At 39.9% G+C, this 15,241-nt stretch overlaps 1 protein-coding gene across 1 annotated transcript in view; it reads right to left on the bottom strand.

Annotated features, from left to right (window-relative positions):
• The window catches only part of LOC110029433 (vacuolar protein sorting-associated protein 53 A), a gene marked incomplete at its 5' end in the record, with an annotated part of 58,485 nt that overhangs the window by 13,377 nt on the left and 29,867 nt on the right, over positions 1–15,241 (bottom strand). The window contains 3 exon segments of the mRNA XM_020731731.1: positions 3,010–3,072; positions 3,475–3,552; positions 5,231–5,324. Of these exon segments, the coding sequence (XP_020587390.1) occupies positions 3,010–3,072; positions 3,475–3,552; positions 5,231–5,324 (235 nt within the window).

Below are 15,241 nucleotides of genomic sequence, written 5' to 3'. Positions count from 1 at the left end.
TTTCCCCTTTCACACCTCTTCGTCCGATTTCGTTGAAAAGTCCTATCCTTTTGACTTCTTTGAAGACATTATTCCCTGATTTTTATCGAGAGTTTTCTTAGGTGACCTAGGTCATTTAAGATGTAATTAACTATAGGGGCTTGCCCTTATAGGAAGCTTTTCCGAACCCAGCTTAAAATAAACCCTATTTAATTATTTGTATTAAATAGGGGAACTTGTCGGCAAATAAAACGGTTTCGCAGACCCAAACGGATGTCATATGTTTTCTTAGTTTATTTGATCGAGTCTCACCCTCAAGTCTTGTGTTTATCCCTCGGAGTAGATACAATATTTGAGGTAGAGTGCTTTTTCATTTAAACTATGAAAAATATGAGGTCAGTTTGATTTCATATTTTTCTAAAATTATATACATATATATACATAAATTAAAACGTCCTTCCGAAGCGAGCGATGAGATTTCAATTCCGGCTGCCGACAGCTTCTTACGGGCGACCCCCCAAACTTTCTTTTAACTTTCTTTTAGTGCCAACAGTGGCTTGTGAGACTCTCGTCACCTTTGTGATGTCTACTCTCGCATCCCCGGTGGGCAAAAGAATTGTCTTCTATCCGTTTCAAATGAATAAGTGTTCTTGAATCTGTCATGCTAGGCTTTATGGTTGAATTGTCATGGCCTCCCCTTCACAAAATATAAAAACGTCCACAGATACCACGTCGCACCATAGCCGCTCCTGTAACTGATCTCCAACAGAAAACTAACCAAAAACTGTTAATCCATGTATATCTAATTGTCCCTTTTCAACCAGACAAAGGAGTATGGTTGATGATGTTTCTATGAGGCCAACTCCAATTTCTTCACTATCAGAGTGGATACTATAATCTCATAGCTCTCACCATCAATAATCAAGTTGTAGACCTTTCTTTCACGATAAACTTGGTGCGGAAAATACTATGCCTTAACCATGAATGATCCTTCTCTGGCTTAATCTGTAGAACCTTCAATACGGCTAGCATTTCTCCCTCATCTCCCTGGAGTTGAAGTTCCTCCTAATCCTCCCCATCTTTCTCCTCACCCACTTTCTCAACGACAGCCTACTCAGTGAATGAAACAACTCGACGTATGGAGCAGTTGGAGACTGTGTCCGTAGCAGTGACACCCAAAGCATCTTTTGACAGATACTATACTGGGCGAATTACTCTTTTGGGTTTCTTTCCCCTCATATCTGTCTTGTCACTTACCTGTCTGGTCTTCCCAATTCATCCAGATGTACCCTTGTTGGTAGCTGCAACTGCAAGAGGCTGTCTGCTTTGTTTTGCAATCTCTCCACCCTTCAAAGCTAAGGTTTGAATATCTCTCAGTGACCAATAGGACTGTAGTTGCACGATGTTACTGATAGATGGCTTCCAACATCCCAGATATTAGGCTAAAGTATGTTCCTTTGACTCAACTAACTCATATTTCATCTGAAACTAGTCAAACTGTATTGTTATCTCCTCAACTGATAGGTCTCACTGCTATAGGTAATGGAGCCTTAGAAACATATCCTAACGGTAGTGAGGAGGTAAATATTTCCTCTACATTTCCTCCTCAATTCGTCCCATCTGAAAACTTATCACTTCCTCACTCCTCCACCTTCGCAAATTTTCCCACCAAAAGAAAGCACTCTTTTTCAATTTGATGGCCCCAAGCTTCGTCCTCTTGTCTTCTGGCATGTCTTTGTACTTGAAGGTTCTCTCAACCTACTGCAACCATTGATGAAATCATCTAGATCCATCCCATTGTCGAACTTCGGTAGATTTGCTTTTCCTTTGAAATCTATGTCCTCCATACGTTGCCTCCTCTTCCGACCTCCTCTGATAATGAATTTCGAAGCATTGTTAATTGTCATCCTCATCACTGAAGTCCTCCCTATGGAAATGGGTTCAAATTCTCATCCATTTCTCTTGTTCAACTCCCCACAACATGATCGAGGGTAATTTGCCCCCGAGTCCAATCATCAATCTCCGTAAGTCTCTGTTGAAGTCGATAGATCTCTCGCGTATCTCTTCCCAAGTAGGTTTCGACAAATATCTCCTTGGTAGCATGGCTAGGGTTTGAATTTGTGAGGGTGGAAGAGGGTATTTGAGGATATGAAGGAAAATTTTTTATTTGATGTGTGGGAAGGCTAGAAACCTTATGATAAGACTAGGGTAAGGCTAGCTCTGATACCAAAGAATACTAGAGTTAACCCAAAAATCCAATAGGAAAAACAAATTTTATTACACAAAGCAAAACAAAATTACAATCAACAAACTTGAACTAGGATAAACACAACAAATATACAAAAACCCCGCTATGGTGAGGATGAAAGGTGGCGGTGGCTAGGGGAATAGTGGTTGGAGGTCTATCCAATGGCCGGACAATAGGTTGAGCAGCGACAAGGGGCTTGGGAAGGATAGCAACAAGCTAGAGGTGTGCAGGGGTGGCGGTAGCAGGCAGAGATAGTATTAAAAGGTAGGCAACAACAAGGAAGAGGTGGGGATGGACGACCGTAGCAAGGGATGGTGCAAGAAGTGGCGACGACAAGTAAAAGTAGCGCAGAGAGGGTGGCAGCAAGAAAGCGAGAATAGTAGTAACGAAAATATGCAGAGATAATCACTACCTTGGAGCAGGATACATCCAGAGCTTCACTTGTCCTCAGATACAGCCCTAGCAAGGGCAAAGACACCGACAAAAGAAAACTAAAGCAAAAACTGACATAAAACTCAACAAATAACATATATACAATCTAAGGGTAAAGAGGAGTGGGCCCCTCTCCAAATAGGAGGGAACCGTGCGCAAGGAAGGACCACTCGATCCTTCCACTCGATCCTTCTCCCACTTCTCCCACCAAAACCGAGCCAGTCGGTGAACGGCACTTGCCGCACCTGCACGGGCATAGGCGTCGCATCACTTAGTCATCTAAAATAGCAAAAAATATTATAACATTATAATTATCTGGAATCACAACTGATGTGAACGCATTAGTTTACCTGTTTCCCTAAGGTAGGGATGTCTAGAAGGATTGTTTTCACAGCCTGAGTGTCCAACAACATCTGCAATGCAAAAAAACCAAATTAAGAATTACAAGTTACAGTAGTTCCTCATTAAAAATTAAATGATAGCACTCTATGTATTTACTTTAATGTGACCTGAAGTTGCTTCAACCTTCCCTACAAATCAACAAAGGAAAATTTACATACACAGCACACAATTCTTATGTATTTACATATCTCACACCTAAAGTTTCACATTTACACACATAGCAATTTGGTGCTTTAAACTTATGCACGAAAAGATGTAAGAAGTGACGTTTATGTAATATTAAATATTTGAGCGTTGTGTGTTGTGCGTAAATATGAAAGTTTAGGTGTGAGATATATAAAGTACCTCAGAATTGTGAGCTATGTATGTAAATGCCCCATCAACAAAATAAAAAGAAATTGCACGAACTGTACCTGCTGTGCCCCAGTTTCTGATATGTGCCTGCACTTATAAATATTCAGGTAGAACCGAGGGCCAAGAGAAGCTGCTAACTGCAGGAAGATATGCGTTTGTTAAGTTAAAGCTATTCCAGAAGAAATCAAGGCAGTGGATATGGAACATTTGTTATTAAGGAAAGCTGATATTCAATAATTATGGATCCAGCACATTGCAAAGGACCAGAAGACTTATTTTGCCACACCATGCAATTAAAAAGAATCCACCTCTCAGCAAACGACCCCATCCTCCAAATTATATATATATTATTGATCAGAAAGCTTTATAATAAAAAGAAAAGCATAATGTTTGCAGCAGAGCAGAACTAAGAGACGATCAATATATCCTTGACATAGTAATATAATAATGCAAAACTACAAGAAAAGTAAATACTGAAAAAAAATTTTTAAGTCGCCCAAAATTTTAGTTTCAAGCTCCAATGGAGAGACAACATAACAATGCGGAAGAAGCACAGCAACAACACGCCGACAGTCTTTCCTCTCCTCCTAGTAGTCTTCGTGTGCTGCCCACGAACACGGAGCCTCCTAGAACAAGATACCATTCAATTCCTATGTATTTACATATTTAATACTTAAACCTCTCCTCCCAGTCATTCCTTGCGCATGGTTCCTGATTTTCCTTGTAAAACCTTCTAAATACATAGGAATTGAGAGGCAGGGCAAAATTGGGTTACTCTCTAGCTACCTGATACTATGTGTTTTGGCAGTTTTGGTTTTTGGGCTCTCATGTATTTTTCTGTATCTTTTTTTTTCTGGAACTATTTGCATGTGGTGTTTAACTTGTAGATAGGGTGCCATATTTGGGCCCTCTCATAGAATCTATCTGTATTTTTCATTTTTTTTTATATATTAGCCCTTGGGCTTTCTCAAAAAAAAAAAAAAAAAAAAATTATCATAAGAAAGATTACTCTTTCAGTGGTAAAGTGTAAAAATTCAATGAAAACCAGGAAACGAAGTATAAATCAACTTAATCAAAAGAACGCTAAAGTAGGCTAAGGCCATACTAGAGAACTAGTTTTCTAGAAAACATTCAAAAAATTGTTTACAGTAGGAATTAAGCTTTCTTTGATACTGAAAATCACAGTATCATGGCAACTTATTAAGCCATATCTGCAATGAATCCAAGATGGAACGATTAAAAAACATGGAATTATATTAAAAAAAATCCAAGGAATGTTTGTTAAAATAATTATCCACTGTAGTTTTCACAATGTAAGAATTATCATACTCAAGACCATGTTGGCTATAGATTTCAAAATACGGGCATTTACATAGATACCACCCAATTCTTATGTATTTACATATCTAACACCTAAACTTTACTTTTTGACATTCATACCACCCAACTCTTTCATATCACATAAAAATACCACTATTTTAACTTTTAAAAAGTGAAATACACATTTTCATGCTTAAGTAAGGTGATGTGTATAAAAAATTGAAGTTTAGGTGTTAGTTATGTAAATACACAGGAATTGAGTGGTATGTATGTCAATGTTCCTTCAATATAACTGGACCGGGCCTTTTCAAACTAGAAATTCACTACCAAAGATTGCCAACAAACCTATGGAGTATAGAAAGAGGAATCTAAAACCACGCCTGTGCCAAACCATCTAATGTGGAAGAATAAGAACTAATACGACTAAAAACAGTAGAACACACAAATTTCAATAAAAAAACACAAATTGAGAGCATATTAGCTCGGGATGCTTACCTTATCCAAGAAAAATTGAAAATGAGTGGAAGAAAGAAGGCTTCCAAGAGTAGGAATACTGCTAGTAAGAATGGAGTTTATGCCATTGACATACCTGCAATTACAATGTGAAACTTCAAAGACTAGGGAAGCTTATAAGTTGGAATAATAAATCCAATATTTTTCTTTCCCCTAATGAAATGTAATATTAATTTCTTGATATTCTACCTAAGAAGAACCCAACATATCCACAGCATAAGCATGCATATGTAAAATTGGAACAATGATATAAAAAAAGGCTCAAGCAATTAAATTTTAACGCCTTTGAATTTAAAGACAACCCTAACAAATGTCATTCTCTATGCTTTATGTTACTGTCAATGATCTAGGATTTCTAGACGGTGTGAAAGAATTAAAGGATGGGTCGGGTCTTCGTAGGAAGAGCAACAGAGGAAAAAATGGCAGTGAAGGCTCTAAACGAGAGTGATCGGTGACTGGACAAGTGGCTGCAGATATATAGAAAGTTGTTCTGACATCCAAGCAAGATCACCACCAAGATCCCCTAAGGTTATAGGCATACCAACTGAGAAAGATCAATGACACAACATCTTCGATAAGAGGACTAGAGAGAATCATCTCTAATGCATAAAAACAAAAGAAAAATTATCCAATCAGTAAATTAACATATTTAAATGTTTCTAAGCAAAAGTAATCATAACTAATTGAAAGAAAATAAGCCAAAAAAACTCTATTTCATTTAACATATGTGTTTAAATAGGGGTTACAATGATTAACAAATCAACTTAATAAAATCCTCCTAACTCTCAACGCTCCCATTCAAGATGGGTGAGAAATATTCACTAATCCCTTCTTGTCACATAATCTAGCTAACTCTACTGAACTAAGTCTTTTAGTGAGGCAGTCAGCGACTCGCTCTCCAGTAGCTACATGACTTAGTTCCAACAATCTGTTATTCAGATTCTCCTTGATGAATAATCTATGACTCTCCACATGTTTAGTTCTATCGTGTTGTATCGGGTTGTTAGCAATGTTGATTGCCAACTTGTAGTCACACCACAATTTCATTTGAGTTTCTTGATCCACTTTGAGTTCAACCAACAAGGTTTTCAGCCACACCATCTCAACAAGTCCTAATGCCATGACCCTGTTTTGTTGATCTTGCTACAATTGAGTGTTTCATGCTCTTCCATGAGACCAAGATGCCACGTACAACATGCAATATCCTGAAGTGGATCGTCTATCACCAGCACAACTTACTCAGTCATAATCACAAAGCCCTCATTATCTACATGCCCATTCTTCCTGAATATCAATCAATTTCTTGGTGCACTCTTCAAATATCTCAAAATCTGATGCACTGCATCCATATGACCCTTCCTTGGACCATGCATGTAGCGGCCACTACACTTACGACAAAAGAAATATCGGGCCGAGTGTGGCACAGATAGATCAGACGGCCCACCAATCTCTGGTATCTCTTATGATCAACTGATTTACCTGCCTCTGCACTGAGCTTGACCCTCTTATCAATTGGAGAGACTTCAGGTTTGCATTCCCGTATACATTTCTCCGTGAGAAGATCAATACATACTTTCTCTGAGATAGAACCATCCCCTCGGGTCCGTGGGCCACTTCAATCCCATGAAACTATCAGAGCTATCTCAGATATTTTACCTCAAATTGCTTCCCCAATCTTCCATTCATTTGAGCAATTCTACCTCATCGTCACCAGTGATAATTATGTTTTCCACATACACAACAAGTATGGTAGTGTGACCTCCATGTTGCCGAAAGAACACCGTATGGTCTGCATTGATCGGCTGATATCTCATGCCAACCACCACCATTCAAAACTTTTCAAACCAAGCTTGAGGGGACTGCTTCAAGCCATACAACGACTTCCCGAGCCTACGCACCCCGCCCACTCTCTGGGCTGTATTGAATCCTGACAGTATCCCCATACATACCTTTTCCAGTAGCTCCCCCACGAAGAAAAACCTTCTTCACATCTAGTCGGTTAAGTCTTCACCCACCATTCACTGTCAGAGAAACCAGTGTCCTCACCGTGCTCATCTTTGATGTTGGGGTAAGGGTTTCATCATGGTCAATGTCATATGTCTGACTGTACCCTTTTGTCACTTACTTTGTACCTCTCCACCATTCCTTATAGAGTTTGATTTACCGTGAAGATCATCTTGCATTCAACTGTCTTCTTCTCTGTTGGTAGTGGTACAATATTTCATGTTCGGTTTTTATCGAGAGCTCCAAGCTCTTCATGGATCGTCGTTTTCCACTTGAGATTCTCTATAGCAACCTATCAATAATTGGGTATCGAGATACAGTCTAATGATGCAATGAATGCCCCATGCAATGGTGAGATGTCAGATAAGAAACAAAGTTCGTAATGTGAATTTCCCACCCAAAACGATCACGAGGATGTCCTGCATTGCTGTGGGGGTCCTCTTTCACAGTAGGAGGGAGGGGGGTTAGGTGTGGACGGAGGAGGAAAACATCACTTAAAGAGTTTTAAATCAAAGGTGGATGGTCTAGGTGTCTCAAGAATTGAGGAAGACCGGAACAAGGAACTTGTTAACACGACAGACTCTATTCACTCAATTTGCTTCTTCCTTCGTGTATACACTCTTAGCACACATTCATCCTGAATCCCACCACCTCTAGGGTCAATCTTCTCGATTTTCATCTCCTCGGTTGATTCATCCAAAATCACAGGACATGTAATTTCTCCCACTTGCACCACTCCACCACTACTACTCACTCCTTGTTGGGTTGTGGAGCCTAAGTACAAGGCACCCGACGCAGATGTGCCGGATTGTGGGCGCTTAAGCGCCCACTAGGGTGATGCTCGAACAGATAAGCCAGTACCTAGGCGCCGGCTTTGAGAACATATGCACCCGCTATAGAGCGGGCGCTACTCTTATTCCTGAGAGAATGACGCCTAGGCGCCCATTATGGGGGCGTCGATACAGAGCGCTTGGCGCTTAGGCACCAAAAGCGCCAAGTTTGGGCGCCTAAGCGTCCAATGTAGTTACTACACGAAAAATTGATTTTTCAGCCAATTTTTTTAGCATAGACAGGTGAGCTTACTGTTATTTTCCATTTGTATTCTTCGGCGAGCATCTCAGTAAAGGAGGTGAATTTTAGAGATTCGTCGTAATTTGTGCGTCGGATCGAAGAAGGAAGATTGTGGAGCGAACCCGTAAGTTCTCTTTGTAAGTGAAGAGAAAACTTGTGCGAGTTCTTTGAAAAACCTTATAAATTTCGGAGAATAAATTCTTGGAGGTGTGGCTCCGTGTTTTTTTTCCGTTCTCATGTTTTTCCACATAAAAATCTTTGTGTGCTTCTCTGGTTACTTTAATTTTGCTTCTGTGTTTAAATTTTTGTTCCAATTTTCTAGATTCCTGTGACCCTATTCTGCCGTGAAATTAAAAGCAGACTCTTTTGCAGTAGTTTTCTCTAGCAAATTGGTATCAAATAGGGTTTCGATTTGAGTGGGAGCAATGACTGAAGAAGCAAGGTTCAAAGTGGAGAACTTTAATTGGACGAAATTCACTTTCTGGAAGATGCAAATGAAGAATTTGTTGTATCAAAAAAAATTGTGCCTGACTATAAGAAACCACAAGAAAGCCTCAGTCTATGCCTATGGAGGAATGAGAATTGTAGGATCGAACAACACTAAGTTTGATCAGGTTGACACTTTCCTCATCTGTTGCGTTCAACATTAGAAATGAGGAAACTACGGTTGATCTTATGACGACACTGATCAAAATGTATGAAAAAACTTCTGCTTCCAATAAGATTTTCCTGTTGAAGAAATTATTTAATATGAAGATGGTGGAATGCAGTTCAATGACAGAGCATCTCAATAACTTCAACACAGTGACGAGCTAAGTGTGTTCAGTTGGTATCAAGTTTGATGATAAGGTCAGAGCACAGATGATATCATTTTCATTGTCAGAAAGCTGGAATGGTTTGGTAACGACGGTGCGTAATTCTTCAGGGACTTTGAATTTGAACTTTGATGATATTGGAGGCCTGATGTTGAATGAAGAAGTTCGCAGAAAAATAACAAATGATGAATCTTCAAGTTCGACGTTGAAATTGATAACATCAAAAAGAATTTGGGCATGAATACATGCAGAGACAGATCCAAGTCAAAGAAAGGAGAGTTCAAGTTAAACAGAGGAGAATGCTGAAACTGCGGTAAAAAAGTCATTTCAAGAAGGAATGCAAAACTCCAACGAAAGCTGGTGATGGAGGACGTGAATGTAGTTTCTCTACTAATATCTCCACAGGTGAAATCCAAAATGACTCTCTAGTGTTATCACTAATCAGCACTAAATCCTGGATAGTGGATTCAAGTGGATCAATTCATGCTTGCCCCAATAAAGAGGTATTTAAAAACTACACTCAGGTTCCGTTTGGGGGAGCTTATTCGCTGCGGCGGCATATTGAAAACGACGTCCTACCGTTTGGAAACTGCTTTGAGCAGCTTATCCGAAAACATAGTTGATTTTTTATACTAAATGTGAAATGCGGGTCAAACCCGAGGTCCGCGTTTCCAAATGAGCTGCTTATCGGGATAAACACAAGCTGCCCCAAACACGCTGTCAGAGTGATCTGGGAAAGGTTTATCTGAGAGATAAGAAAACCTTTATTATAATTAGAAAGAGTGATGTTGACATCCAGTTCCCGAATGAAATAGTATGGAAGCTTACTGAAGTTACACATGTTCTGAGTTTGAAGATAAATCTTATATCTGTGAGCCAGCTGGCAAGGTCCAGACTTGTGATTGCTTTCACAGGTGATTCATGAAAGGTGACGAGGGGGCATTAGTGATGACTCGGGGCAACATTTAAGGCATCCTTTATTTGATCAACAAAATGTTTGATTTCATTGATGTGGCTAGAACCAGTGCGAATGCAGGTTTTTGACACTGTAAGCTTAGCCATATGACAGAGAAAGGTATGAAATCCCTACTTGCAAAAAATAAACTTCAGAGTTTGAAATTAATCAATTTGGATTTCTGTGATGACTGTATATATGGCAAGCAAAAGAAGATTTCTTTCTCCAAAAGCGAGTCAGAGGTGAAATCAAAGAAACTGGAATTAGTGCAAAATGATGTACGGGGTCATGCTCAAGTTCAGTCTAGTGGAGGTTCCCGTTATTTTGTCACTTTCATTAACGATCACATGAGAAAGATATGGATTTATTTCATAAAGCAAAAATCTGATGTATTTGAAGTCTTTAAAAGTGGAAGGCTGTGATAGAAAATGAGAGGCTTGAAGCTGACGTGTCTCATATCAGATAATGAGAGTGAGTACCGTGATCAGAAGCTCGAGAATTTTTGTGCTACAAAGGGGGCCAGGCATGAGCTAACTGTCCCAAGAATACCACAACTGAATGGCGTGACTGAGTGCATGCATTGAACAATCACGGAGCATGCCAGGAGCAAGAGACTATGCTAACTTGCTAAAACAGTTCTAGGCTAAAGCAAATAATACTGCAGTTTATCTGATTAACCATAGTGCATCAGTGACTTTGGAGGAAGACTTCCTGAAGAAGCATGGAGTGACAAAATAGTATGTCTATCTCATTTAAGAGTATTTGGGTGCTTTGCATAGGTGCATATTCATGCAGGGTCCAGGAGCAAGCTTGACTTAAAATCTGTCAAGTGTACCTTCATTATATATGACTTAGATGAGTTTGGGTACAAGTTATAAGATTATTAGATTCATAAATTCATTATAAACAGGGACGTCACATTCAACGAAATGTGGATGCACAATGACAGGGTCACTTCACTAAAGTTGTCTCAGACAGAGTATGTTGAATGTGTTTTGCATAGGTGCATGTTCACTAAAGTTGTCTCAGACATAGTATGTTGAGAATATCCTACAGAGGTTTAACATGAGTGAGTCACTTCAAACTATCTAAGGAATTATCGCCTAATTCTGAAGCAAAGCAAGCACCGATGGAGAGAACTCTGTATGCTTCAACAGTTAGAGGTTCGATGTACGCGATGATTTTTACCAGACCAGATATTGCATATGTAGTGGAAGTGGACAACAGATACATGGGTAATCCAGACAAACATCATTGGGAGGTGATAAAGTGGATTCTCAGGTATTTGAAGGGAACAATCAACAAGGCACTTTGCTATGAAAGTGCAGGGATCAATCTAGAGGGCTTTTTAGATTTAGATCTGATAGTAGATGTGAACAGTAGAAGAACAACGAGATATATCTTCAAATTGGGGAGCACAGCGGTGAGTTGGGTATCCAGTTTGCAGAAGATTATTGTACTTTCAACTACGGATGTCGAATATGTTGCTATTATTAATGTTAGCAAGGAGATGATTTAACTACAGAATTTCATGACAAAATTGGACAAAGATCAGAGGATTAAAAGACTCTACAGTGATAGTATGAGTGATTCATCTTGTTAAGAATGTCGTTTTACATGCCAGGACAAAGCACATCAACCTCGGGTATCATTTCATTGACCTCTTCTAGAAGATGAGAAGTTATTTTTGGAAAAGATACATACAACTGAAAATCATGCAGATATGTTGATGCAGGTGGTGATTGTTGAGAAACTGAAGCTATTCTTGGCTTCAGTTAAATTTCATGAAGGTTGAGACCGGGATGAGCCACACCAAGATACGTGACCACAGTACGTTACTATGAAGGTGATTCAGATGGAGGTACAAGCACAGAACTGGTGTTAGCTGCCATAATCTCCAAGAGGGAGATTGTTGGGCTGTGGAGCCTAAGCACTAGACAATAGGCGCATAAGCGCCCGTTGGCTGCTGCTCGAACAGAGGAGAGCCGACGCTTGCTTTGGGCGCATATGCGCTGGCTATAGAGCGGACGCTGCTCTTATTCTCGAGAGACCGACACCTATATGTCGGTCTATTGGTGCCTAGGCGCCCATTATATGGGGCGCCGATACAAAGTGCTTGGCCCTTAGGTGGCACGTTTGGGTGATGGTCGATTCGGTGAGCCTGTTATTTTCCTTCAGTATGCTTCAACGAGCATCCCAGTGAAAGTGAGGAGTGTTGACGAGATGAACTTTGGTGATTCAACGTGATTTTTGCATCAGATCAGAGAGGGAAGATTGTGAAGCGAATCCTGTAAGTTTCTTTTTGTGTGAAAAGAAAATTTGTGTGAATTCTTTGTAAAACCTTCTGAATTTCATACTAAAAATTTATGGTGCGGCTCCGTGATTTTTTCCCATTCTTGAGTTTTTCCAAGTAAAATCTTTGTCTGCTTTTCTAGTTGCTTTGATTGTGCTTTTGTGTTTAAATTTTTGTTCCAGTTTTATCGAATCATGTGATCCTATTCCATGATAAAATTAAAATTAGACCCTTTCACAGTAGTTTTTCCTAAGACTCCCTTGCCTCATATCTCCGGAGGTTGTTGAGTCACTGAATAGTGAATTCACCTCCAAAATGTAGTATGGTTCAAACTCTCTGCATGACACATCCATACTCACAAAGAGTTTCTTCTCAATTGGGTTCCAACATACATAACCCTTCCGAGTTGTAGAATGACCCACAAACACATATTTCATAGCTTTGCGATCCATCTTTCCCACAAATATCCTATTGTCTTTCACAAAGTATACACATCCAAATATCTTCAATGGAAGGATTTCATTATTGTCTCCTTTCAACATCTGACAATGAGACTTCCACTCTAGCACTCTTGAGAACATCCTGTTAATCAATTGAGCGGCTGTCAATACCGCTTGCCCCTATAAGTGTTGTGAGACATTCATTATCATCATCATGCTCTGGGTTACCTCTAGAAGATGTTGATTCTTCCTCTTTGTCACTCCATTCTGTGCTAGTGTGTATGGGCATGAGGTTTGGTGTTGTATCCCTTAAGCTGATAGGCAATTCTCAAATGCTTTCTTAATATATTATGTCCTATTATCAAATCTCAGTGCCTAACTGCCTCATATTGGGTTTAAATTGTCTTGTGGAAATCTTTAAAGCAAGCAATCACACCATTCTTCTATTTAATCAAATATATCCAGATAAAATGAGAAAAGTAATCAATAAATAAAACAAAATAACGATAACCATTCATAGAGCTAGTAGGGCAAGACCATCATACATCATAACGTATCAAATCAAACACACAAGAGCTCCTATTCCCAGAATTGACATAAGAGCTCCTAGTGAGCTTGTCAAACTCACAAGCATCACACACCAGTTTCTCCTTGTTTGTCTTTTCCAACATAGATAGATACAAACGACTCGATAAACTAAGACTAGAATGTCTCATAAGTCTGTGATGTAGCAATAACACATCCTCAACGTTCCTCTCCGATTCTTCTGTTGTAGCACTTTCTACCATGAATGTCCCATATGTCTGTGAGTCCACCTCTCGGTCTAAGTACCATGGTCCACTATGTCACGTTTCAGTCCCAAGTGTCCGACCCGTCCATTCCTCCTAGAAGATCACTTGAGGAATATCAAAAGAAACAATGCATTTTAATTGGAGAATAATGACAGTAATAGATAAGAGGTTTACTAGACAAAAATGAGCATGTAAAATATTGAACAAAATCATATGATTGGTACATCTCACTGTATTCTTACCAACTACAGTTTACGTTGTATCATCAACAGTCTGTATACCCTCTAGTACTGCTATATGAGTATATGAAGAGAACTCTCTATCAGCACCTGTCACGTGACGAGAAGCACCAAAATCTATGATCCATTCTGATGATCCTGTGACGGAAATAGAGGTAAGAGCAAGTCTGTCACCAGTACCTTTATTGAAGTGAACAAAAGTGACAATGTTACCCCTTGATGTCGATAGATTTGAAACATCCTCAGCTCCATCTCCAACTACTTTTTGCTTCCTCTTCAACAGCTCCAGACACTCATGATCCTCACTAGTAAAGATTACACTTGTCTCTCCTTCGTTCTGTGCTACCATCAGATTTGCCTAGTAGCCCCCTCTTCCACCTTTCCGACCCCCACGACCATAAACACCACCTTATCAACGTCCACCTGTCTCTCTTTCCTTAGGTGGCTTATGACAGGCCCTGCTCAGATGCCAACTTCATCACAGTTGTAGCATTAACGGGTCTCCCCCTGGACACCTAACATACCTGGGCTTGTAACAGCCAATGCTGATTGTGCACCTGAAAAACCACTCGACTCAGAGTGTAGTTTCAAGCAACTCTCCTCCTATATCATCGTAGCAATGTCCTCATCTAGTGCAGGATTTGTCGCCCGAGCTAAGAGGACAGATCTCCTCTGATCAAAGACCAGATTTGGATGAGTATAAAATTGCATAGTCCTCATCTATGTAAAGAACTCTCATTTCTTGCACTCGAGATCACTACAGCTCTGACATCGGTGAGAAGTAAACAAGATTCACCCATAACCACTCCAAATCTATGGAGTATTTCTGAACTGATTTCTCACCTTATACTACAACTTCTATCTCATGTTAAATCTAGAATACCCTCATATGGTTCTCAGTCCCAAGATAAATCCTTTTCAGCTTTGCCTAGATGTCCATCATCTTTCGAATGTCATTGACCGAGGACTCAATTGACGAAACCAATGAGTTGAGCAGCCAGGAGTAAACTAAGGTGTGAGTGGTCCTCCACTTATCCCTCTCAATATTATCACTGTTTGGTTCACCCTCACTCGGATATCCCTCTAGTCTCTTCCAGACTAGAGCAACCTCAATCCGACGTGACCAGCTCAGATAAGTGGTCTGTCAATCAAGCTTCAGATCCAAGGGAGGAAATCTAGCTTCACCTGCAACAAAGCATGAGTTATAGTCGTGGTTCTAGTCAAGACACTAGCTACCTGTATACGCCCTACCAGGACCTCAGGGTCAATCCTTCCCAGAATATCCAATCATTTAGTCCCCACACTATCTCCATCTCCCGCCATCCTCAATCACGTGGACTCCCTTCTAGGTCATTGTTGACCTCATTTTTAGTGAGGTCTAGTCT

Source organism: Phalaenopsis equestris, unplaced genomic scaffold (genome assembly GCF_001263595.1).
Source record: "Phalaenopsis equestris unplaced genomic scaffold, ASM126359v1 Scaffold000572, whole genome shotgun sequence".
Classification (NCBI taxonomy): domain Eukaryota; kingdom Viridiplantae; phylum Streptophyta; class Magnoliopsida; order Asparagales; family Orchidaceae; genus Phalaenopsis; species Phalaenopsis equestris.
Note: the sequence above shows the minus strand (reverse complement) of the source record. Positions and strands in the feature narration are given on the sequence as shown.